This window comes from Toxorhynchites rutilus, chromosome 3 (genome assembly GCF_029784135.1).
Source record: "Toxorhynchites rutilus septentrionalis strain SRP chromosome 3, ASM2978413v1, whole genome shotgun sequence".
Classification (NCBI taxonomy): Eukaryota; Metazoa; Arthropoda; class Insecta; order Diptera; family Culicidae; genus Toxorhynchites; species Toxorhynchites rutilus.
The window spans coordinates 255,160,673-255,187,069 of NC_073746.1; the positions used below are offsets into that span (position 1 = coordinate 255,160,673).

Consider the following 26,397-nt stretch of genomic DNA (forward strand, 5'->3'; position numbering starts at 1 on the left):
TTTTGTTCCCTTCCACTGTCAGCTGATCGAAGATGCGTATGAAAATTTCGGGCGTAAATTCTCAGTGAGACAGTGGAACGAATGAGTGTGGGGAATAATGCAAAAACCAAATGTTCCACGTGACGGAGTGTCGGTTGCATGGAATTAAGTTTGGTTCATTTGTCATGAACTGCAGGGGAATTGGTGGTTGATTTTGATGTTGTCTCAATATCTTGCGCTGTCAGTAAAGTGAGTGTGAGATTTTGCAACTCTGGTGTTGAGTTTCAACAGAAGAGAATTCATGCGACACTGGGAAAAAGCTAATTCTTTCATTCGTGAATAAATTTTGATAATTTGTGGCACTGATCTTCATACATCCATTCCATGCCAAACCAATGTAGTGGTTCTCAGATTTTCGTTAAAAGTGGTAATTTGGCGAAACATTAGACCCTTTTTTTATTAGGGTGCCCACTTCCATTTCAGGGTGGTCCGAAAAATCAATTATTGCCACTTTTTCCCAAAATGACTTTTTTTTAAATTCATAACTTTTGAACCACTGAACCGTTTTTGATGATCGACATATCACATTGAAGCCAATGAGCTAGCATTTTATTTTCGTAATTATTGATTGTAGTAATTTTTTTTATTGTTTTCAAGGCTTTGAACTAGAGGCCGCTATATTTTTAAATATTTTTTCTTGAATGTTGAGGACAAATGCACTGTGAATGGCTTGGATTTTTGCACTAGTTTTTGTAAACCCACAAATTCAAATCTGTCCACAAATTTTTCTACAAAACATTCCATGAACATTGACTACAAATCAAAGGGCATGCTACAGAATATTGAACGAGGAGTTTTACAAAATATTTCTTCAATGATTTGTGTAGATATAAAACATAGTTGATTAGTTATTTTTGTATAGTATTTATGTTACTCGTAATAAAAAGAAAAATAAGCATTCTATTCAACAATCGGCCATACCATGTAAATCGAATCGAGTGGTCGATATGATCCACATCATCACACCGAGCAAATTTTCGTATTTTGAAAATCGAAATAACATTATTGAGTCGAATTCTTGCTCGAACTTCATGTGTTGTAAATGGCATATTTTGAAGTGCTTCTGAAGTGTTTCCCGAAGCAAAATATCAGTAATGCAATTCAAACCAAATTGCTCGAAAAATTATGACTGCTTATGATTGCACCGATAGCTTTTGTTCGGTCGATGCTACCGACTCTACTCGGTATCTATAAAATAACAACACTTGGCAATTATTGTTCTCCATTCACGTCTGTTTTTTATTATATGTTCGTCCAATTAAAAAAATGTATTCGCAACACCTGTTTCTGCCGCAAGCAATTTTCGCCCCAAATATCACGCCCCTCACTCTCTGCGATACTATTTCGATTTTTTGTTTTTCTTGTTATGTCTGATCGTCACGGGGAGTGACTTCGTTGTTCACCTCACATACACGACATAACAAAATTCAACAAATACAAAGCCCATGGAAAGAAGTGAAGCGAGAGAATGAATGCGCCACCCCGTCAGAGCAAACGTTATCCTCGCGTGCAATGGCGCCGTTACGAGCATCGATCATAAAAAGTGAAATAAATGCACATTCAGCGGGAGAGAGCGAAAAAAAAGCGCAATCCACCCAAGTAATCCCTGCATACATGGCACCTGACAGGTTCCGGGGATAAAACACATTAACAAGATACGTCCAGCTGGAAGGGAAAAGATATACAGCGCGCATCCTCCAGCTAGATTGAATTATTTTACTACTACAAGCTCCAGCTCAGCTCAACAGCCAAACAATGCAATTCATCAAAATGTATTTTTCCTGGGTGTTAAAAAATTTGCTATGGTGAAAATCGGTTCCCACATAGGTACCAGGCCGTGTTTCGATTGTTGTGTTCTGGCAGCAATAGCGCCCCGACACGTAACTAAACCCTGCCCGGAAAATTGGAACGGGGCTGACACGGGCCGACAAGCGACGTCAAATTTGGCCACCGAACGTTATTACGAATTGTCATGTTTGAATACCGTTTGCTGCCAGTTGGCGTGGGAAGCGTGGAAAAGGACATAGTGGCGGTTTATTGTTCTAAAATTAGTGTTTTATCAACTGTGAGTGTTTGTGTTAATGATTAAAATATACAACAGGTAGCGAGAATGGACGCTCAGTGGGTATATTTAATTGCGTTAATCTTTCGTTTCTGAATGAATCTGTCTGTTGACATTGTTGGGAGCTAGACCATCGACTGCCAGAGACACATTGCGTTTCACTTCCAGCAACGAGGTAGCTGTCGTTGATGAAGGCCATAATTGTCAAATCACATTTTTGAAGATATAGTGTCGCTACCTACAACCGTTGTGATTTGCAATGAATTTCTGATTAAAGGGTGTGTCACATCAAATTGCATCACGGAAAAAACGCTGTAGAAATTTAATTTTTAAGAATTATATCTTCAGCTTTCGCTTATAATCAGATAAGAGTGTATAGATCACGTTGGCCATGCTTCACTGTCAATTTTTCGTAAATTTGGAAAAATGTCGTCGAACGAAAAAGAGCGTCGTGAATTAATCCTGCGCACTCATTTCGAGAAACCGGAGTTGTCACATCGGGACATCGGTAAGATGCTGGGAATCGTCCAATCCACGGTCAGCAGAGTACTAAAACGATACTTCGAGAACCTAACCATCGACCGGAAGGTGAAGAACGGCAAAAATGGATGCTCCGTCAGTGAAAAAGATCACAAGCGCGTAGTTAAGCAGTTTAGACGTGATCCGAGAAGTTCGGTCCGGGATGTCGCCAATAAGCTGAATTTGTCAAGTTTATTCGTCCAGCGGACCAAGCAGCGGGAGGGCTTGCGTACATACAAGGTTCAGAAGGCTCCTAACCGCGACGAAAGGCAAAACATGGTGGGGAAGACGCGAGCCCGGAAGCTGTACACCGAAATGCTGACGAAGCCGCATCGCCTGGTAATGGACGACGAAACCTACGTCAAAGCGGACTTTCATCAGCTGCCGGGCCTGTTGTTCTTCTCCGCAGAGGACAAATTCAGCGTTCCGGAGGAGATTCGCAAGCAGAAACTATCCAAGTTTGCCAAAAAGTACATGGTGTGGCAAGCGATCTGCTCTTGCGGAAAGCGGAGCGCCCCCTTCGTGATGACCGGCACGGTAAACTGGCAGGTTTACCTTAAGGAGTGCCTACAGAAGCGCTTACTTCCACTATTGAAGCAGCCCGACCATCTTCTGGCCGGATCTCGCTTCGTGCCACTATTCAAAGGACGTGTTGGAGTGGTACGAAGCCAACGGGGTCACCTTCGTGCCAAAGGAAATGAACCCGCTCAACGCGCCTGAGCTTCGCCCAATAGAGAAATATTGGGCGATTATGAAGCAGGCCCTCCGGAAGAACCCAACAGTTGTCAAATCGGAGGCGGACTTCAAGAGAAAATGGATTTCTGTTCAAAAAAAACTACAACCTGACGTTGTACAGAACCTTATGGACGGGGTAAAGAGGAAGGTGCGAGCATACGGGCTTGGGCTCGAAGTTTGAATAAAAAGAAAATGCCAAAAGTTGTTTAATAGTTTTTATTTTACTGTCTAAAATTTTCAAAAGGATCGGTCTACTGGGCGAATTTCCTCGCTAACAACTTGATGGAGCTGGATGTGATATTCATCACTCCTCAAGCATTGTTCTCGAAGTTTTTTTTTCTCTTCTCCCCAACGAGTTGGTTTTTTTTCTCGTGTGTTCTGTGGTGAATTAGTGCCCAAAGTGCCCAAAGCAGCCAGAACCGAGGAAGCAGCGCCTCTGTCAGCTTGTATTGGCCTCCGAGAGCTGCGGTTAGCCGCAAGCAACTTGTTGACATGTGCTCACTCCTTCCTGAGCCACGATTGATCTTGGGAGACTTCAATTCTCACGGAAGTGCCTGGGGGGAACAGTACGACGACAATCGTTCACTGTTGATATATGATCTTTGTAACAGCTTCAATATGACACTTTTGAACACTGGGGAAACAACACGTGTACCTAAACCTCCTGCTAACCCAAGTGCTCTTGACCTCTCGCTTTGCTCGAATTCACTATCGTTAGATTGCAAGTGGAATGTAATCCAGGATCCCAACGGTAGTGATCACTTGCCAATCAAAATTTCCATCACCATTGGGTCGAATTTTTCTGAATCTATAAACATGGCATATGACCTCACAAGACACATTGACTGGAAAAAATATGCGGACGCGATTGCTCTAGCCATCAATTCCAGAGATGGTTTACCTCCATTGGAGGAGTATAACTTCCTCTCTCGTTTGATCTATGACAGCGCGGTTCGCGCTCAAACGAAACCCATCCCAGGCTCCACTATTCGTCGAAGGCCTCCCAATCCATGGTGGGATAGCCAATGTTCCAAGCTTTATCAGGATAAATCGAACGCATTTAAAGCTTTTCGGAAACGTGGAACCCCTGAAAATTTTCAGACTTATTTGGACCTTGAAAATCAATTTAAAAACTTGATCAAAGGGAAAAAACGTGCTTATTGGCGAAATTTCGTGGGAGGTTTGTCACGAGAAACGTCAATGAAAAAATTATGGAAAGTGGCTCGAAACATGAGAAATCGCTCTTCATCCAATGAAAGCGAGGAATATTCACATCGATGGATTTTTAATTTTGCACAGAAGGTTTGTCCTGATTCCGATCCTGTGCAAAAAATTGTTCGAGATATACCACAAGATAGGTGCGATCTTGATTCCGAGTTTTCGATGGTAGAATTCTCTCTTGCTCTGCTTTCATGTAACAATTCTGCTCCGGGATCGGATAGAATTAAGTTCAACTTGCTGAAAAACCTCCCTGATGTGGCGAAACATCGCTTGTTGAATTTATTCAATCGGTTTCTGGAGAATAATATTGTTCCAGATGATTGGAGACAAGTACGAGTTATAGCTATTCAAAAACCCGGAAAACCCGCGTCCGACTTCAATTCGTACCGCCCAATAGCAATGCTGTCTTGTATACGGAAATTGTTGGAGAAAATGATCTTGTTTCGCCTTGATCGATGGGTTGAAACGAATGGCCTACTCTCAGATACACAATATGGGTTCCGCAGGGGCAAGGGGACGAATGATTGTCTTGCGTTGCTTTCTTCAGAAATTCAAATGGCTTACGCCGGAAAAAAACAAATGGCTTCAGTATTCTTGGACATAAAGGGGGCCTTTGATTCTGTTTCAATAGAGGTTTTGACAGACAAATTACACTCTCGGGGTCTGCCGCCTCTATTGAATAATATGTTATATAACTTGCTTTGTGAGAAGCATTTGAACTTTTCTCACGGAGATTCGGCAGTAAGTCGGGTCTCTTACATGGGCCTCCCCCAGGGCTCATGTTTAAGCCCCCTTTTGTACAACTTCTATGTAAGCGACATCGACAATTGCCTTACACAAAATTGCAGCCTAAGACAACTTGCAGATGATGGAGTGGTCTCTGTCGTAGGATCAACAGAATCCGACCTACAAGAACCCTTACAAGATACTTTGAACAATTTTTCAACCTGGGCCATTGGGCTAGGGATCGAATTCTCCACGGAGAAAACAGAGATGGTGGTTTTTTCTAGGAAGCATAGACCAGCAAAACCAAAGCTTCAACTTTTGGGTAAACCGATCACTCATGCTATGTCATTCAAGTATCTTGGGGTCTGGTTCGACTCCAAATGTACATGGGGGGCCCATATTAGGTATCTGAGTAAAAAATGCCAACAAAGAATAAATTTTCTCCGTACAATTACCGGCACCTGGTGGGGAGCCCATCCCGAAGATCTTATAATGTTGTATAGAACAACTATTCTCTCAGTGATGGAGTATGGCAGTTTCTGTTTTCAATCAGCTGCCAAAACACACTTAATTAAACTCGAGCGAATTCAGTATCTTTGTCTCCGTATTGCGTTGGGATGTATGCCCTCAACGCATACCATGAGTCTCGAGGTTTTGGCAGGCCTACTCCCACTAAAAGATCGCTTCAATTTATTATCTCTTCGGTTCTTCATCCGGTGTAAGGTCATGAACCTATTGGTGATCGGAAATTTTGAGCGGCTAATCGAGCTAAATTTTCACTCCGGATTCATGAGTTCATATCATGAATTCATCTCCATGCAGGTTGATTCTTCTTCGTATATTCCCAACCGTGTTTGTTTCCCTGACTACATCAATTCCTCTGTGCATTTTGATCTGTCCATGAAGCAAGATATCCATGGATATTCAGATTACCAACGATCGAGGATCGCTCCAACGATCTTCGATGAAAAATATAGGGGTATCAATTGTGATAATATGTACTTTACTGATGGGTCCACTATAAATGAGTCCACAGGATTTGGAGTGTTCAACGAATTTTTTAGCACCTCACACAGTCTTCAGAATCCTTGCTCAGTGTATATTGCTGAATTGGCAGCAATTCATTGGGCGCTGGACAGCGTCGCCTCACGACCTGTTGAACACTATTACATTGTAACGGATAGTCTTAGCTCTGTCGAAGCTATCCGTTCAGTGAGGCCGGAAAAGCACTCGCCGTACTTCCTTGAGAGAATACGAAAAATTTTGAGTGCTTTATCCAGACGCTGTTATGTCATTACCTTTGTGTGGGTCCCTTCTCATTGCTCAATTCCGGGTAATGAGAGGGCTGACTCATTAGCAAAGGTAGGTGCGATTGAAGGCGATATTTATCAGCGTCAAATCGCCTTCAATGAATTTTACTCTTTAGTCCGTAAAAATACCATCGCTAACTGGCAACGCAAATGGAACGAAGATGAATTGGGCCGGTGGCTTCACTCGATTATCCCTAAGGTTAGCCTCAAACCATGGTTCAAAAGTATGGACTTGAGTCGGGACTTTATTCGCACCTTCTCCCGACTCATGTCCAATCACTGTTTGTTAGACGCGCTACTCTTTCGTTTCAATCTGGCCGGCAGCAATATCTGCGTTTGTGGCCGAGGTTACCACGACATCGAACACGTTGTTTGGTCGTGTGAGATGTATCTTGTTGCCAGATCGAATTTAGAGAACTCCCTTCGGGCTAGAGGAAGGCAGCCCAATGTGCCGGTGAGAGATGTGTTGGCTCGGTTAGACCTTGATTACATGTCCCAAATATATGTTTTCCTTAAATCTATCGATGTTCGTGTGTGATTATCCTTATATCCTTATACCCTCCATTTCTTCCTTTGTGAGTAATTGGTCCGCTTGCTATAAACAGAAGAATGAAATGTAAATTCACAACTGATGTACGAATAGATTTAAGAATTGAGTGTGTGTGATTATCAACATTGTAATAATTTCCTTATACCCCATCCTTTTCCTGAGAAAATGTCACCCTTTTAATCTCGAGTCCACCACGAGTAATCGGTTTCCCACATTACTAACCATAGATTTAAGAAAATTGTTCATATATATAGTTTTAAAAATATATTTAAGATTTCGGCTCCTTTAAACTTATGTAACTGAGCCTGTAAAAATATACGAATTTATAAAAAAAAAAAAAAACGTAGAAATTGGGGGCGTTATATCTGAAACGGGTCTGACGTTCAAAACTATACAAAGTATGGGAGTTGGCAGGTTCAAGAGGCTTCCTTCGATGGAAGTCAAAATCTTGGAATGTCGCCAACTTGGAAAAGTTACCCAGGAAGGAGAAGAAAAGAAATTTACGCCGTACGACTCGTTTCGAGTCACTTTTGCTGGTGCCACCCTCCCTGACTACGTTATGGTGGAAAAATTGAGGCTGCCGGTGCGACTCTTCATGCCAAAGCCCATGACTTGCAACAAATGCAAGTCAGTTGGTCATACAGCAGCTTATTGCGCCAACAAAGAGCGCTGTGCCACTTGCGGAGAGCAACATGAGGGGAAATCCTGCAGTGCGACTGAGCATAAGTGTCCATATTGCGGGGGATCCCCACACGTGCTCTCAGCTTGTGAAACTTACAAGAGTCGCTGGGATAAACAAAAGCGCTCTATGAAGGAACGCTCGAAACGCACTTTCGCGGATATTTTTAAAGGGCGCTTCCCCACTGGCTCAACAACAACCATTACCAACAAACAATGTCTTTGCTTCACTGCCAGTTGACGAATTGGAAGCGGACACAGCTAACGAGGGCACACCGTTTATTTTCAAAGGGAATTCCCGGCGCAAAAATGTGTCTAAAATATCGAGTGCAGCGGACAAGCAAATTCAGGTTCCTCCTGGCTTCCGTGGGAATAGTTCACCTTCGAACGACCCAGCACTCGAGGGGACATCAAAAACCCCAACTGTCCCTTTTTTTGCGTCCAGCTCAACTTCCCAATCGGGATTTATAAAGTTGACTGACCTTGCGGATCAAATCTTCACGTGTTTTAATGTTTCCGATTCCATCAGAACCATTGTCATCTCAATGCTTCCAGTACTAAAGACAATTTTGCAGCAATTGATGCAAACATGGCCCCTCCTTGCAATGATCATCTCTCTTGATGTCTAATTCAAATAGAGAGGTCGGAGATATCACTGTTTTACAGTGGAATTGTCGTAGTCTTATCCCTAAATTGGATACATTCAAATTTTTAATTCATAACTTCAATTGTGATGTTTTTGCTCTGTCCGAAACTTGGCTTTCTTCGTGAGATGATCTCTCTTTCCACGATTTTAATATTATACGCTTGGACCGTGATGACAGATACGGAGGGGTGCTATTGGGGATCAATAAGTGCCACTCATTTTTTCGAATTGACCTTCCACCTATTGGAGGGATCGAAGCTGTTGCTTGTCATGCAAACATCAGAGGCAAAGACCTCTGTATTGTCAGCTTGTATTTGCCTCCGAGAGCTACAGTTAGCCGCAAACAACTTATTGACATGTGCTCACTCCTTCCTGAGCCACGATTGATCTTGGGAGACTTCAACTTTCATGGAACTGCCTGGGAGGAACCGTACGATGACAATCGTTCATTGTTGATATATGACCTTTGTAACAGCTTCAATATGACCGTTTTGAACACTGGGGAAACAACACCTGTGCCTAAACCTCCTGCTAACCCAAGTGCTCTTGACCTCTCGCTTTGCTCGAATTCACTATTGTTAGATTGCAAGTGGAATGTAATCCAGGATCCCAACGGTAGTGATCACTTGCCAATCAAAATTTCCATCACCATTGGGTCGAATTCTTCTGAATCTATAAACATGGCATATGACCTCACAAGACACATTGACTGGAAAAAATATGCGGACGCGATTACTCTAGCCATCAATTCCAGAGATGGTTTACCTCCGTTGGAGGAGTATAACTTCCTTTCTCGTTTGTTCCATGACAGCGCGGTTCGCGCTCAAACGAAACCCATCACAGGTTCCACCATTCGTCGAAGGCCTCCCAATCCATGGTGGGATAGCCAATGTTCAAAGCTTTATGTAGAAAAATCGAATGCATTTAAAACTTTTCGAAAACGAGGAACCATTGACAATTTTCAAACGTATTTAGACTTTGAAAATCAAATTAAAAACTTGATCAAAGGTAAAAAACGTGCTTATTGGCGAAATTTCGTGGGATGTTTGTCACGAGAAACGTCAATGAAAAAATTATGGAAAGTGGCTCGAAACATGAGAAATCGCTCTTCATCGAATGAAAGCGAGGAACATTCACATCGATGGATTTTTAATTTTGCACGAAAGGTTTGTCCCGATTTCGCTCCCGTGCAAAGAATTGTTCGAGATATACCACAAGATAGGTGCGATCTTGATTCCGAGTTTTCGATGGTAGAATTCTCTCTTGCTCTCCTTTCAAGTAACAATTCGGCTGCAGGATCGGATAGAATTAAGTTCAACTTGTTGAAAAACCTCCCCGATGTGGCGAAACATCGCTTGTTGAATTTATTCAATGAGTTTCTGGAGCATAATGTTGTTCCGGATGATTGGAGACAAGTACGAGTTATAGCTATTCAAAAACCCGGAAAACCCGCGTCCGACTTCAGTTCGTACCGCCCAATAGCAATGCTGTCTTGTATACGGAAATTGTTGGAGAAAATGATCTTGTTTCGCCTTGATCGTTGGGTTGAAACGAATGCCTTACTCTCAGATACACAATATGGGTTCCGCAGGGGCAAGGGGACGAATGATTGTCTTGCGTTGCTTTCTTCAGAAATTCAAATGGCTTACGCCGGAAAAAAACAAATGGCTTCAGTATTCTTGGACATAAAGGGGGCCTTTGATTCTGTTTCAATAGAGGTTTTGTCAGACAAATTACACTCTCGGGGTCTGCCGCCTCTATTGAATAATATGTTATATAACTTGCTTTGTGAGAAACATTTGAACTTTTCTCACGGAGATTCGGCAGTAAGTCGGGGCTCATGTTTAAGCCCCCTTTTGTACAACTTCTACGTAAGCGACATTGACAATTGCCTTACACAAAATTGCAGCCTAAGACAACCTGCAGATGATGGAGTGGTGTCTGTCGTAGGATCAAACGAATCCGACCTGCAAGAACCCTTACAAGATACGTTGAACAATTTTTCAACCTGGGCCATTGGGATAGGGATCGAATTCTCCACGGAGAAAACAGAGATGGTGGTTTTTCTAGGAAGCATAAGCCAGCAAAACCAAAGCTTCAACTTTTGGGTAAACCGATCACTCATGCTATGTCATTCAAGTATCTTGGGGTCTGGTTCGACTCCAAATGTACTTGGGGGGGCCCATATTAGGTATCTGAGTAAAAAATGTCAACAAAGAATAAACTTTCTCCGTACAATTACCGGCACCTGGTGGGGAGCCCATCCCGAAGATCTTATAATGTTGTATCGAACAACTATTCTCTCAGTGATGGAGTATGGCAGTTTCTGTTTTCAATCAGCTGCCAAAACACACCTCATTAAACTCGAACGAATTCAGTATCTTTGTCTCCGTATTGCGTTGGGATGTATGCCCTCAACGGATATCATGAGTCTCGAGGTTTTGGCAGGCGTACTCCCACTAAAAGATCGCTTCAAATTATTATCTCTTCGGTTCTTCATCCGGTGTAAGGTTATGAACCCATTGGTGATCGGAAATTTTGAGCAGCTGATCGAGCTAAATTTTCACTCCGGATTCATGAGTTCATATCATGAATTCATCTCCATGCAGGTTGATCCTTCTTCGTATATTCCCAACCGTGTTTGTTTTCCTGACTACATCAATTCCTCTGTGCATTTTGATCTGTCCATGAAGCAGGATATCCATGGATATTCAGATTATCAACGATCGAGGATCGCTCCAACGATCTTCGATTCAAAGTATGGGTGTATCAATTGTGATAATATGTACTTTACTGATGGGTCCTCTATGAATGAGTCCACAGGATTTGGAGTGTTCAACGAAATTTTTAGCACCTCCCAGTCTTCAGAATCCTTGCTCAGTGTATATTGCTGAATTGGCAGCAATTCATTGGGCGCTGGACAGCGTCGCCTCACGACCTGTTGAACACTATTACATTGTAACGGATAGTCTTAGCTCTGTCGAAGCTATCCGTTCAGTGAGGCCGGAAAAGCACTCGCCGTACTTCCTTGAGAGAATACGTGAAATTTATCCAGCTTTATCCAGACGCTGTTATGTCATTACCTTTATCTGGGTTCCTTCTCATTGCTCAATTCCGGGTAATGAGAGGGCTGACTCATTAGCAAAGGTAGGTGCGATTGAAGGCGACATTTACCAGCGTCAAATCGCCTTCAATGAATTTTTTTCTTTAGTCCGTAAAAATACCATCGCTAACTGACAACGCAAATGGAACGAAGATGAATTGGGCCGGAGGTTTCACTCGATTATCCCTAAGGTTAGCCTCAAACCGTGGTTCAAAAGTCTGGACTTGAGTCGGAACTTTATTCGCACCTTCTCCCGACTCATGTCCAATCACTGTTCGTTAGATGCGCTAATCTTTCGTTTCAATCTTGCCAGCAACAATCTCTGCGTCTGTGGTCAAGGTTATCATGACATCAAGCATGTTGTTTGGTCGTGCGAGGTGTATCTTGTCGCTAGATCGAATTTAGAAACCTCCTTCGGGCCCGAGGAAGACAGCCCAATGTGCCGGTGAGAGATGTGTTGGCTCGGTTAGACCTTGATTACATGACCCAAATATATGTTTTCCTTAAAGCTATCGATCTTCGTGTGTGATTGTACCTATGTCCTTATACCCTCCTTTTCATCCATTGCGAGCGATTGGCCCCCTTGGTATAAACAGTAAAATAAGTTGAAATGTAAATATACAATAGATATACGAATAGATTTAAGAATCTAGTGTGATCATCAACATTGTAACAATTCCCTTATATCCCATCCCTTTCCTGAAAGAATATGTCACCCTCTAAACTCGACTAAACCGCGAGTAATCGGTTTTCCACCTTACTAACCATAGTATTAGGAAAATTATATATGTATAGTTTTAAAACATATATTTAAGAATTCGGCTCCTTTAAACTAATGTAACTGAGCCTGTAAAAATAAACGATTTATATATAAAAAAAATACTGGGCGAATTTCTACAGCGTTTTTTCCGTGATGCAATTTGATGTGACACACCCTTTAGCACGCCTTATGGCATTTTTTGACGTAGGACTACGTCTTTCATTTCTATACCGGGGTGTAAAATCAAAGATTCGAAAACGAAAGCGTTACGCCGGAGACCGAGATTCTGAGCGTTAATAGCTCCTAAACAACTGAACAAAATGGTATGATAAACACTTAATTCGAAAGATAAAATGTCTACGCGTCATATACTTGTTACTTTTTCATCCAAAAACTTGTTTCAATAGTCTTAAAATTGCTTTCAAAACAGGCTATTGAAATCACCAATCGGTATATAAGCGAGCGCCGCTCGTAAACCCACTCCGTTATGATTGAACAGCGATTGGAGCATGTTGTCGCTGTTGTTGTGAAGCTAATTTCGTTTATCATGAAAGCGCTGATGAACGGTGTCATCAAGAGCCTGTTTGTGCACCTTAGGCCAGAAGGGAATCCATCAGGAGGAGAGTGATGCCACGGTTCCGCTTGAAACATCGGAGCAGCCGCCACACACACATACACGCGCGGAACCCTCGTTGCTATCATCGTTGCTGAAAAATAATCTACAAGTTCCCCTGGGAATTGAAAAATACATTCATGCGAAAGAGTTTATTTTAATGTTTTCTATCCATACAACACTGCAACCAAATACATTTGGTTTTGTGATTTTTCAATCAAGTGTAATTAGCTGGAAAGCTTCTGAAGATTATTTTTCCCCATCAGTAGGATATTTTCGTATCCAATATTGTATGCGCGTGCAACGGAAAATGTTTCGTATCGCGAAAATTATATAATTTTCAATCGATTATTGCTCAGTCGCCGAAATTTTCATACTCAGAGTGTTCATTCCCCTCGAGTTTGCCTTCCAAATTGCCATCGTAAACCACACCATCTCTCGATTCAATCATGCACGAAAAGCATACTCAAGCGATATTCTGGTGGTGAAACCAATTCATTTTTCGTGAGGACATCGGAAAGACAACATCGTTACTGAACGAGTTGAACGTGCTGGACGAGCTGGACGGCGAGGGATCGAGGGATTCATTACCTGGCTTGACCTGACCTGAAATGCAATCAGTTTGTTTTGACTTTGAGGGAGCGCAGAAAAGCCGATCGATCAGAAGGAGAAGAGAAGGTGACCAAGAGATTATCAGCATCGAAAAACGGTTCCCCGGGAAGACATCGAAGCAGTCGCCACACACACACACACACATACACGCGCGCAACTTTTTCGTTTGCTGGTTATCGAGAAGAAACCTGAAAAGAAGTGATCGTTGCTGAAAAATAATCTGCCAGTTCCCCTTGGAATTGGAAATTACACTCAAGCGAGTTTATTTTAATGTTTTCTATCCATATAATACTGCGACCACATACATTTAGTTTTGTGATTTGAAAATCAAGTGCAGTTAGCAGGAAAGCTTCTGAAGATTATTCTTCAGAACAAGGTTTTTTGTACCAATGTTGGATGCATAAAACCTTGAGCCTCCAACGTAACGCTCTCGTTTTCGAAGTCCCCCAAATATTCATTTATTCATTCATTCAGAATGGACTTCAAACAAATGATCTCTAAATCAACGATAGTCCTACGTCACCCTTGCGGTTATACCAAAGATATAACCCACTTCCTGTTTTTAATTTTGAAATTGTTGACCCTATTCAACAATAATTGAAAGAATTTTTTTCAGTGTATCAACTAACCTCTCATTAACAGAATATAAAATCGTTGACAGACACAGTTTTCGTTCGAGATTCCTTTGAATTAAACACTTCTAACGCAAACCTTTCATTTAATTTTTTCGTTTCAGAAAAGACACGAATAAGCTAAATAGCAATTCATCGGCGAGATGAGTGGCCTCTCAGCAGCACCAACAGAATCCTCGCAAACGAAGAGAAATGCAACGATTCCATTTGAGTCGACCTTCAGGTGATTGGATCCAAGTGTGACCCCTCAAGACAGCTCAATCACTCTCACTCAGAAAGAGCAAGTTAAGGAGAAGAAAATTGGAAGTGAAATACCTCTCACCTGAGTTGGATTCGACTGAACGGGAGAAAAATTGCAAACAAACGTGACTCAATTACAGACCGCACCAACAGGGTGAATAAAAATGATACGACATTTATCGGAAACTGAATTGAAAGACGGATCGATGCTGTGACACTGCGAAAGCAATGCCGCGGTTGATTGCCTTTTTCAGCATGGTAAAATCGAAGCGTATCCACGACCCTCTGTTCTGCTCCCCATCGATAACGCGCAACGGAAGCGAAACTAAGGGCAAACCCGTAATCAAATAAATCAGATGCATTTGAGCCGGAAAGCGTTGCCTTGGGGTCATTTTAGGGTGACTTGTTTGGTCTTTAGTGGTTTTTCATTGCCTTTAAGTGGGCGCGATAACGGTGGGTTTGTTCGAACGTTTCGAAACCATTCAATGAAAAATGGTTCCTGGAATTCTCACGCTCAATAGTTTACCTTGAACGTGACATTTGCCCATCCAGCATTGTTTATGTATGTTCAATATCTCTCAAAAAACTCGCTTTTGCTGCGATTCGTTTCTCCAAATCGCGTTCGGAAAGGATAAATTCGAGCTTCCAGATTTCGCTGAAATTCTTCTTAATCATCTCGTATGGATGAACATCAAAGCTTGCGCGCTCAGTGGGGCTGAAAAATATGAAAATATAGGAATTTATTCAGCTATTCCTAGAAAGGATTGAGCTGGAGAACGATCGCCTCCCAGAAGGGCCTCAATTTCGGAGAATCCATTTATTTCGGAATATTTGAGCTCAACTTAGCAGACGGGTGTCGACAAATGATTCATAGCCCATTTGGAAGGCTTTCGTGTTAGCGAGAACACCTTTTGACGTAGAACTACGTCTTTCATTAAGGGTGTCAAATCAGAAAACAGGTCACGTTTTTATGAAACGTTAAAGATAATAACTATTTTAGCCGCGAACGGATTTTGGCGATTTACATACCAAACGAATCGGAAATTCCCTAAGATTTGTTTGACATGCTATACAGTACAATTCCATGGTGTGTAAATGGTTAAAATTCATGAAAACTTTAAGCGTTTCCATTTTCCAATACATTTGTTCTGTCCATTTGTGTGCTTTCCCAAACAGAGCTGTCTATAACGCGCAACTTATCGACGAGCAACGAAGGGGAAATCATAAGATATAAAGTCTCCGCGAACAAAGGAAAAGAAGAAAAACGAATGGGGAACATTTGCCTAGAGTATAAACAGTGGATCTCGCTGAGGCAAACTTTCATTCTTCATGAGGACATCGACTGAACAACATCGTTGCTGGGCGAGCTGGATGGTGGGGGATCGAATGCCTTTCTCAAGGCATTCGTGGAGGAGTAATACGAGAAAAAAGTAAAGTTTTCTTTTCCAAGGGCCTTTTTGTAGGTTAGAGACGAATGAACTGAAGAAGTTTAAAGTCTCACATGTCTTAGTTTCGCATTGAGCTGTGGACGTGACCAAATTACTGACTCACAGATGTCTGTAGCATTGCAATCATTGTATCAAACTGACGCCATTGCATTAAGGTTCTGAGCTACACAATTGTGTGGGGAATCATCAAGCTAGGCTATCGTCAGCTCACCAAGAAAATAAATGTTCTGGAATTTTGTCTGTGATTTGGTTTCACATGAGGGTAGCAAAACTCTCTCCACAAAAAGGGCTTCTGTTGAGAAGAGCGCAAAACGAAGATAAGTGTGTGTATATTTAATTGCTTCGAGCCATCAATATATAGATATTTGTGTGCGTACGTGCGTGCGTTTTAACGTATTGCGCTGTTGCGGGTGAACATGTCAATCCGAACATGTCGACAAGGAGGGGAGATAGCGGGAGGGAAATATTTGCGCTAGGTTATTAGTAATGAATCTCTGCTGAGGCAAATATTCAGCCTTTTTCCAAGCAGTAGACATTGTTTGTTTTCCGTCATCATGAAGGCTTCGTTGGTGCCTTTGACATTGCATCAATGCATCGAACTGACGCTATGGTGAAGCAGGTGTTAAGGTTGTGCACCAAAAAAATATTTGGGTAAATGTATATTAAAGTAAATGTCGTTCTGGAATGTTGTATGTGATTTGGTTTCACTTGCCAGTAGCAAAACTCTCTCCACTAAGGATGATAAGTGCGCTAATATCGAGCATGTATTGTTCTGCGAGGACAAAAATGAATCATCAAACAATAATCTTCAAATGATTCCACAAGAAATTTCAGAGCGACCAAACTGGTAGAATGGTTATTTCCAAAATTTCGTAGCATTATAGAATAATATTCGCAGTTATAAACAAGCGACTACATTAAACTACAGTGTAGTTCTACGTCAACAATGCGGTCGTGTCTTGGACACAACCTCCTCTGATTTTTTGCATTTCTCGTATTCTCGACAGCATTTACGGGACGGGACGAAAAGCACACCTTAGAAAAAACCAAGCAGATACAAGTAGTTTTACTGGATGCTCCAAGTTTTTTTTCACAGTCAACAGTCAAGTTCATACACTGATAGGCGAAATAAAGTATACACCTTATCATTTCTTGAGTTTCTTCCATTTATTTCATTTTTTTTCAGCAATGAACAATGTATCTTCACGCTACAGCTCGTAAAAAGAAATTTGTTTCCACTGGGTGCACTGCTTTCTGTAAGTGTTCAACGCAGTCGTCTGACAAGCATCCATATTTTGGATGTCAACATCTCGGGAGCCACAAGGTCAAATGGATTATCTCGAAAAAAAATTTGTTAAAAATTGACTTTTCAGAAAGGAAAAACGACTGAGTGCCAAAAAATTAATTATTGACAAATAAAACATTTCGACAACAGTAAATTTCGACGTTTCAGCAATTTTAAGACATTTGTCACATTTTTTTTTCTTTGAAAACTTCTTCATATCCCCCCTTGGATGATTTTCGGTTTTCAAAAAACTTAAATCAAATTACTCAAATTTTAAATTTTAAATTAAATTAAAAAACTTAAGTTAATTTGACGTTTGCAACACTAGTAAATGAAATCCGATCGAGCTAATATTCTGCATAGGGTAGTTTATCATGCAAATCAACATTTCGCAGGAGATCCCATATGAAAAATCGAGATGACAGCTTTCTTTGGCGCTCTAATATATATGTTTTGCCTCGTATTCCGAAAGTTCCAGAGAGTCGATGTATGCTCAATTCCGAATTTAAAATTATGATTTTTAATTGCAATCAAATTCGATTTACGACAAAGCATTGGTCAACCGTCCATCATCTATTCCATTTCTATTCCATGGTCTGGTTTCCTTTTTCGTTCTTACACGTTTTTTTTTTCAAAACGGACAAGGAGAGTCGATGCATATAAAGAATTATTCAACATTATTCTCAAAGTTTCGAACAGAGCAGTTACAAAAACTCCATTCAAAAGTTATTGTCCTCAAAATATTACGTCAAGTTTCCGATCGCTTCCACTTTTTTTCTTGATTTGATTTGACGTTTTTAAGACAAGGGTCGGCGGGGGGTCGATAACCGGGACGATTAAACCGTGTACCATAAATTCTGAGAAGGCCATTCCTGAATTGACTTGTGAAAAATGTCGAATTTGAGTCAAATCTGTTCACATTTGTTTTAGGCTTAATTTAGTTAGAAAAAAGTTGAGAGTTTTAGTTTATAACTGCCAGAAATGCAAGATTGAAGAAGAAAAAAGATTGCAAGATTGATATGAAGAAAAAAGGTTTACAACTCACGTCAGTTGGTCATTATTCTTAACCAAAAGCCCGCAAGTGAACTGTACATGAATTATTCACTAGTATTCACACATTAGCAAATTAAAAAAACTAAACCATATGTTAATATTGCTCGGACGGAAACAAATGATAAGCATGATTGGTGAGCTAATTTTCGCGTGAGTCACGATTTTTCCCGAGGAGACGCATGCTGATTTATGCTCACACACACTCATCCATCAGTTCTGAAATCCAGCTAGGAAAATTCCGCTCGCTGGTTAATTCTTGATTTTTACCATTCTCAGCCATAATCTTCCGCACACAAAGGGTGGCAAACAGTGTATTATTATCCTCTCGACTTGTCTCTGCTGACCGTTTCGGTTGTTAAGCTATGCCATGCTGTCTGGGAGCCTCGTGATATCAGGAGTATCCGAACGATGTCCGGCCGATGTACAGCTCCCGGACTGCAAGGAACACTTTTGGTCAGCTGGTCAGACTGTGCAACAGAATATATAGGTCTCCTCAGTTCAGTGGCACCAAATAGCTATATCCACATGTGCATTTAACTTTCATTTCAAAGTCAACCTCCGGCAGCTGGCATTGTGTGATAAAAGTGAAATATATCTACCCACAGGAAAACCGGTCCGTGGTGGTGCCCAATGTGAAAACGAATAAGGAACCGCGCTAGAAAGATTCAAAACAAAAAATTGTAGTGAAATGCGCAAAGAAGAGCTTACATAAAACGATTGTGAAAAGCGAAGCAAAAAAAAATGAAATCCATGCATAACGTTCGCAGTCATTTGAATTATGAAACTCTCTGTACGGTTGCCGAGACACCAATGTCGAGGGTGTCCTGGGAGTACTCATGGCACTGGATGAATTGAATGGCGGGATTTTGCAGTGTTGTTTACGCTTATTAGTGCATGTACAATTAATTGGGAATAAAGCCGACTGGAAAAAAAATCCAGCTGCGCAAGTACGTGAGTGAAATTAATGAAAAGAAACTTGTGAATTAAATTGAAAGTTAAAAAAAAAGCGGCGGAGAGATTAAAACACATCGACCCTTCTCGCATGCGAAATGTTGTCTCGGCGCAAAATTGTCAGCGAAACCCGGCGTGCAATCTAAATGGAACTATGCAGTGCTACTTCACTATGAACACGAGGCTCAGACTAATTGCATTGTTGATTAACTTCTTCGTCATCGCAGTGGCAGGTAAGTGGAGTCTTCGCTAGTGGATATTTCCACATATATTTGCGCTGATAGAAAGAAACACAAATTAAGCTTTCAGCTGCAGACAATATAAACTCATTTTCGGTGCAAACCAGAGATATCACATTATGCGGTTTTTGCTGAATGAGGTCGGTAATGTTTATCATAATTACGTAAATCTCTCCAAATGTCACAGTACTCGACACGGAAAATTTGCTTCTCCTCGGTAGATTTTTGGTTTTTGGTCAAGCTGTTCGATTATAATACGAAAATTCCGCACAGTAACAGTGCAAAAAATGTGCCTTCTGCTTCTTATTCGCTCTGTTTTTATCTATTTTACTTTAAACTTTGTTTTGCTTAAACATTAATTTGAACCTAGCCTTAAAAAAACGCCAATTAGATTATTTAGGAATGAAACATTTTTCAAATGTATCTATTTCGTTCACGATTCAATGAATTAGGAATATTTTATTGATTTGAATATATGCGGCAATACGTGTTATCGGAGAAGAATATAGAACGAATAAATCAACGTTATTTCGAAGTTAATGCGACGCTAGTTTCTGTAGGTGTTCGTTACCTACTTTCATTTTTGACCGATGTCTTCTTCATCTTCAACTAAATTTACTATTGCCAAAACTTTATAGGATAAAATCCATTTTTACACGCTCCGTTTTGAGTAACATTGTAGATCATATTACAATTATGTCTTACGATTATATTTGATGAAAAAATATTTTTTTAAACTGTATATAATCGAGTCCAAAATTAAAAAAGTTAATGATTTTGGTTTGTCCTGTTAAAAATATGTTCATGGTTTGTACACTTTTTTGAATGCTCTAATTCAGCGCACATGTGTCAAATCAGGTATTCGAATGTTTCAAAACATACACCCAAAGTTAATTTTTAGCACATGTTATGACATCCCGATTTATTACATTAAAGTGAAGGTGGAAGCTAGCCACAAATGGCTGCCACAATGGCGCTCCTTTCTTTCATCTTCCTCCCTCACCCCTCGCCCAAAAATCAATAATTTTGCGAAACAGTGTTAAGACCATGTCCGTTTTCGCACACTTCCCATCAAGTAATATCAACCAAAGACTAATCGATTACTCACAAGATATACTCAAGATAAACTCGAGCTAGTGCTTCAAAAGTTAAAATTTTCATTTTTCAATTTTCGGCAATGGTTTTGTTTGTAGTGGTGAAAGCATCGTTATTTTTTCGACACTGATGCCAGACAACATCATCGAAACAGCTATAAAAACCACTCAATAAAATGTTATTCCTGAGTCATAGCGTTTCATGTCATGGGAATCAATAGAATCAAATTGTGTTGATATCAATACAATTATTATTTTTACGTTATATGGGCCTATAATGTGAGTTTTAGCAACTTTAACATTGGGTAAGAAAATTGTGTTGCAGAGCACGGAACACTGCCACGGCTGCATATCCTTTCAAAAAAAAGGAAACGGGAAAGTATTACATTCAATCAAAATGCCTCGACCAATGAAGAGAAGGGTTAAGGCTCCCCAACGTGAATATGCGATAACAATACAATCACCGAAGGAAAATATTAAGGAATTATCAACATCGAGGTACTATGCGGAAGAACTTGTTAATACCAAAAGAGCCCGAATTCGCGTGTGTTATAAATTTGCTCATGTTACGCTCGCGAATAATCAGAATTTCACTTCATATGCAAGTGCACCTTCTATATATATATATATATATATATATATATATATATATATATATATATATATATATATATATATATATATATATATATATACATATATATATATATATATATATATATTAGGCTGTCAAAAAAGTCCTGCGGTAATTCCGCGAGGTGTCGTTGTAAGCGCGTAGTTCTAGTTGTATTCATTGTATCGAGTCATACTATAGCTTGTTGGAAAGGTATATAATAAAGTCCTTAACAGTGTTTTGTTTGGTTAAGTCGTTCGTGAGTTATAGTGTCGCAAATATGGAGCAAAATAAAGAGAAAATCCGACATATTTTACAGTACTACTATGACAAAGGCAAAAATGCATCTCAAGCTGCCAATCAAATTTGTGCAGTTTATGGACCCCATACAGTTTCCATTTCCACCGCATAACGATGGTTTCAACGTTTTCGTTCTGTTGTAGAGGTCGTCGAAGATGCGCCACGCTCCGGAAGGCCTGTCGTCGAAAATTGCGACAAAATCGCTGAATTAGCCGAGAAAGACCGGCATAGTAGCAGCCGTAGCATCGGCCAAGAGCTGGGGATAAGTCATCAAACCGTTATTAACCATTTGAAGAAGCTTGGATTCACAAAGAAGCTCGATGTATGGGTGCCACACACGTTGACGCAAAAAACATCTTTGACCGTATCGACGCATGTGAATCGCTGCTGAATCGCAACAAAATCGACCCGTTTCTGAAGCGGATGGTGACTGGCGATGAAAAGTGGGTCACTTACGACAACGTGGAGCGCAAACAGTCGTGGTCGAAGCCCGCTGAAGCGGCTCAGACGGTGGCCAAGCCCTCATTAACGGCCAGGAAGGTTCGGCTGTGTGTTTGGTGGGATTGTCAAGGAATAATCTATTATGAGCTGCTTCCCTATGGACAAACGCTCAATTCGGACCTGTACTGCCAACAACTGGACCGCTTGAAGGTAGCACTCATGAAGAAGAGGCCATCTTTGATAAACAGAGGCCGCATTGTCTTCCATCAGGACAACGCCAGGCCACACACTTCTTTGGTGACGCGCCAGAAGCTCCGGGAGCTCGGATGGGAGGTTCTTTTGCATCCGCCGTATAGTCCGGACCTTGCACAAAGTGACTACCACCTGTTTTTGTCCATGGCGAACGAGCTAGGTAGTCAGAAGTTAGCCACAAAAGAGGCCTGTAAAAATTGGCTATCCGAGTTTTTTGCCAATAAGGAAGCGAGCTTCTATAACAGGGGTATTATGAAGTTGGCATCTCGTTGGGAACAAGTCATCGAACAAAACGGTGCATATTAAACTCAAAACAGATGATTGTAACTAATTTTATGAACAAATGAAAATTCAAAAAAAAATACCGCAGGACTTTTTTGACAGCCTAATATATATATATAGGGTTTTCCAACATTAAATTCCGAAAGTAAATTGAAATAAAACACACCTAGAATTCGAATTTCGATGAAACTTTTATTTCAAATTAAAGTTTGGTGTATGCCATTATGTGTGAAATACAACATCATTCAAATGTCCACCTAGGGCTTCCTCGCACACCTTAATCCGGAACAGTTAATTTTCGATGACTTTTCGGCACATATGGGGCGGTATCTCGGTCATAACTTCACGAATGTTGTCTTTCAAATGTTCAAGAGTTTGCGGAGAGTTGGCATAGACACGGTCTTCCGCATAACCCCACAAAAAAAAGTCTAGCGGGTTCAAATCGCATGATCTGGACGGCCAATTGGCATCACCAAAACGCGAAATTATGCGTCCCTCAAATTTCGTTCGCAATATAGCCATGTTCGGTAGTGTTGTGTGGCACGTGGCGCCGTCCTGCTGAAACCACATGTCATCCGTATCCATATCTTCAATTTGTGGCAAAAAAATCGGTTAACATGCGGCCATAGCGCTCACCATTCACAGTTACCGTCTCGCCGTCCTCATTTTCAAAGAAATACGGCCCGATGACTCCACCAGACCATGATGCGCACCAAACAGTGACTCGGTGTTCACATAGACACCGAGCTCGAAATGTGCCTCATCGCTGAAGAAGATTTGATGCGAAAATTCAGCATTTTGTTGCTGTTGTTCGTTCACCCAATCGACGAATACCTGACGCATTCCATGGTCACCACGCTCTAATTTTTGTACCAGTTGGACTTTATAAGGATGTAGGTGCAAGTCCAAATGCAAAATTCGCCACAATGATGTGTTTGACAAGCCCAATTGCTGAGCACGCCGTGGAATCGAAACATTCGGGTCATCCTCCACACTGGCAGCAACAGCATCAATATTTTCGGCCGAACGCACATTACGATGATGCACAGGTTTCAAAATATCCACTACGGAGTTTGTTCGAATTTACGCACTACATTAGCGATTGTGTGCTCTGTAGGCCGTCCATGACGACCAAAATCCGTCCGTAATGCTCGAAAAACATTTGCCGGTTTTTCATCATTTTTATAGTATAACTTAACAAAATTAACACGTTGTGCGATACTAAAACGATCCATATTGTAAAATGACAAACATTCAACTAACGATATGACGCTTTGGTTGACAGCTATGTCAAACGGTTGTCAGCGCAGAGCTGTATACTTTCGGAAGCCCGAAATGGAAAACCCTGAAGCGCCACACAGTCTGATAAGTTAATTGATCTATTTACGTGTGCTTTGCTCTTCTCTCACAAACACTATCACCTCTTTTTTACACGTGAGTTTACCTATACTACTACAATGGCTAGCATCCACCTTCACCTTAAATGAGCCGAAAAATAACAGAAAAATGTTCTACTCCCCAATACGTGTATATCATTTGTATAATATATATGCTAGAGCCAATATGAGCCAATATGAGCGAGCGAAACAGGAGACACATTGAAATGAAGGCATATGAAAGTTTATCGTGTAGTTTGTCGAATACACGGCCCAGACAGAGAAAGATATCTATTCTCGTTTATGCTCTTCTTTTTCCTCTTATAAAACATTTCCAATTTTATGATAATATTATTTTTTTTTTGGCACAATCTCAAATACAATGAAAAAAGAAAGAAGAAAGAGATGTCTGTTTCCATACATACAAACCTTTTCTGAGCTTTTTAAAACAGCTCATTATTCGCGCATTTGACCCTCCAGCACAAGAAAAAGCATTATTTCTGCCAAAGATGAAATGTTTTCAGCCAACGCTTGTTTGGGTGTATAAATAAAATTGGCTTTTTAATTATTTACAGTAGTGTTATAGTATATTTTTCAGTGCTTCCGTGGTCGAGTGGTTAGCATCACACACTATCATGCCGGGCTCGAGTGTTCGGGTTCGATTCCCGTCCTGACCGGGGGATTTTCAGCGAAGAAAATTCTTCCGGCTTGCACTGTGGTCACGCGTGTTCTAGAGCCTGCCACTCCAGAGTACATTCAAGGTGTGCCATTCGGCATAGAAATCTAAACCAAGTACTACTAATAAAAATGACGCAAGTAATGCTACGTTGAGAAGGCAAAAGTTCCACTGGTACGTTAGTGCCATCCAAGTAGATAGTATATTATATTTAAGCACACTGCTTAAGTATTCTATCCTCCCAGAACATGTTTGCTTCCTCGTCGAAGACTGCTGCAAGCCATATATATGAGAAACAGGTTGCTTGGCAGTAGCTCATAAGACAGAATTCATTCCATAACTCACCAGAAACAGAGTATATCTTCCTTTGGGTGGAGACCGGATATGTAAAAGAATTAATATGCATGGTATAAATCCGCGCATAAGCGGAAATGCTAGTGTTTCACCTGACTTTTTGATCGTTTATATTTTTTTCCGAAAAACCTACAGCATCACTACAGTGCAGAGTTGCAGAGAAATCAATATAAAAAATTTCATTGAATTCATCATCCATGCTTTGGGGGTCTCCGTAGCCACATTGGTTGCGCGTTCGCTTAGTAAGCGATCGATTGTGAGTTCAAAACTCAGGACCATCTTTGTGTTGTTACAGAATAGCTACGTCCACGCAACAATCATCAGCGATGGAGAATCGATCCACGGTCGAAATAAGATCGATTCATCCATACAACTGCTCTGCTCTGCAAGACACATCGGGCTGCTGTTCTAAAAATAACTCAACAATGATCAATCAACTGTCTCCGCTGTCCGGTGGTCCAACTGGATAATGGAAGAACAGAAAGAATACTCTTACGCCTAAATGGCTACTGTGTGAATGTACCATATGTAATGGTATAGAAGGAATACTGGCGAACGGCAACTGTGTAATGTGCTAATTATAGATATGATAACCATGTGACATGTACACGATTAAAATTCGGCTCTGTTACAGCTAAAATGCTAATGAGCCTTAAATAAATAAATGGGATAAAAAAAAATCATCCATGCTTTGGAATGAATCTTTACTCGACAAATGAGGAAAGCATATCAGCAGTGGAAGACTTGTTGAATTTTTCCTAATTTTTATGATATTTAATACTGCTATAGATATATTTACAATAGTTTAAAGTTGATTCTACTTTGAATCAGATGAACAAATTATGTATAAAATCTTTTTATGTTGACTGTGGATTCAGAAATTTTTTCTTGAGTTATTTTGGAACAATTGAGGATTCAGAAATTTTTTCTTGAGAACCACGAAACAATTGAGGGTAGAGATAAAAAAGTTAAGTACAGATTTGCGTCTAGAGAATTTACCTTAATGTATGATATATACAAGTGCGAACCGGAGAACTATCATGACAGAAAACTTTGGCATGGAAACCAGTATATTTATTACGAATAATTTAAAGAGTACAAAAATCAGGAAAAATCAGGATCATTTCAGAAAAATCAAGATAAATTGAGTGTTCGTCAGGATATCTGGGAGCGTGCTAAAAAGTCTGAGAAATCCTGAAAAATCAGGAAGGTTGGCATCTCTGATCATGCTACTAAGTGTTTCCTGAGAATCGTTTGTAATCTGTCCGTTTTCTTTTTTCAGACTGACAAGTCCATTGGAAAGGGTAAACTATCTACCTGCTCACTATTGAACTTAGATTTATTAATTCCTTTGCTACATTCTGTTAGACCAATTTTGTAATCTGTCCAATCAGTAGTAGTTTTTTTCTGTGTTGAAAAGATTTCTAGATAGTTTTCTAAGCTTTTTGAGTTATTTGTTTCCCCAAGATGCATTCTTTCTTGAAGTTTCCCGCTACGGTGAACAGTTCTCTTCAAAAGTAGAGTTTATTTTGGTTTCAAATTCTGAATAAACTATTTCAAACTGTTCAGTGAAAGTAATACTTTTCA

The 26,397-nt window shown here is 40.6% G+C and overlaps 1 protein-coding gene across 6 annotated transcripts in view; it reads left to right on the forward strand.

Moving 5' to 3' along the window:
• LOC129775837 (zwei Ig domain protein zig-8-like) overlaps positions 1 to 26,397 on the forward strand; it is a 122,599-nt gene that overhangs the window by 48,451 nt on the left and 47,751 nt on the right. For 3 of the 6 annotated variants that reach the window (XM_055780976.1, XM_055780974.1, XM_055780979.1), the window contains exon 2: positions 18,838 to 19,416. In XM_055780976.1, the coding sequence (XP_055636951.1) occupies positions 19,275 to 19,416 (142 nt within the window). In that variant the 5' untranslated portion in view covers positions 18,838 to 19,274. The other 3 variants (XM_055780975.1, XM_055780977.1, XM_055780978.1) reach the window with 3 other exon arrangements.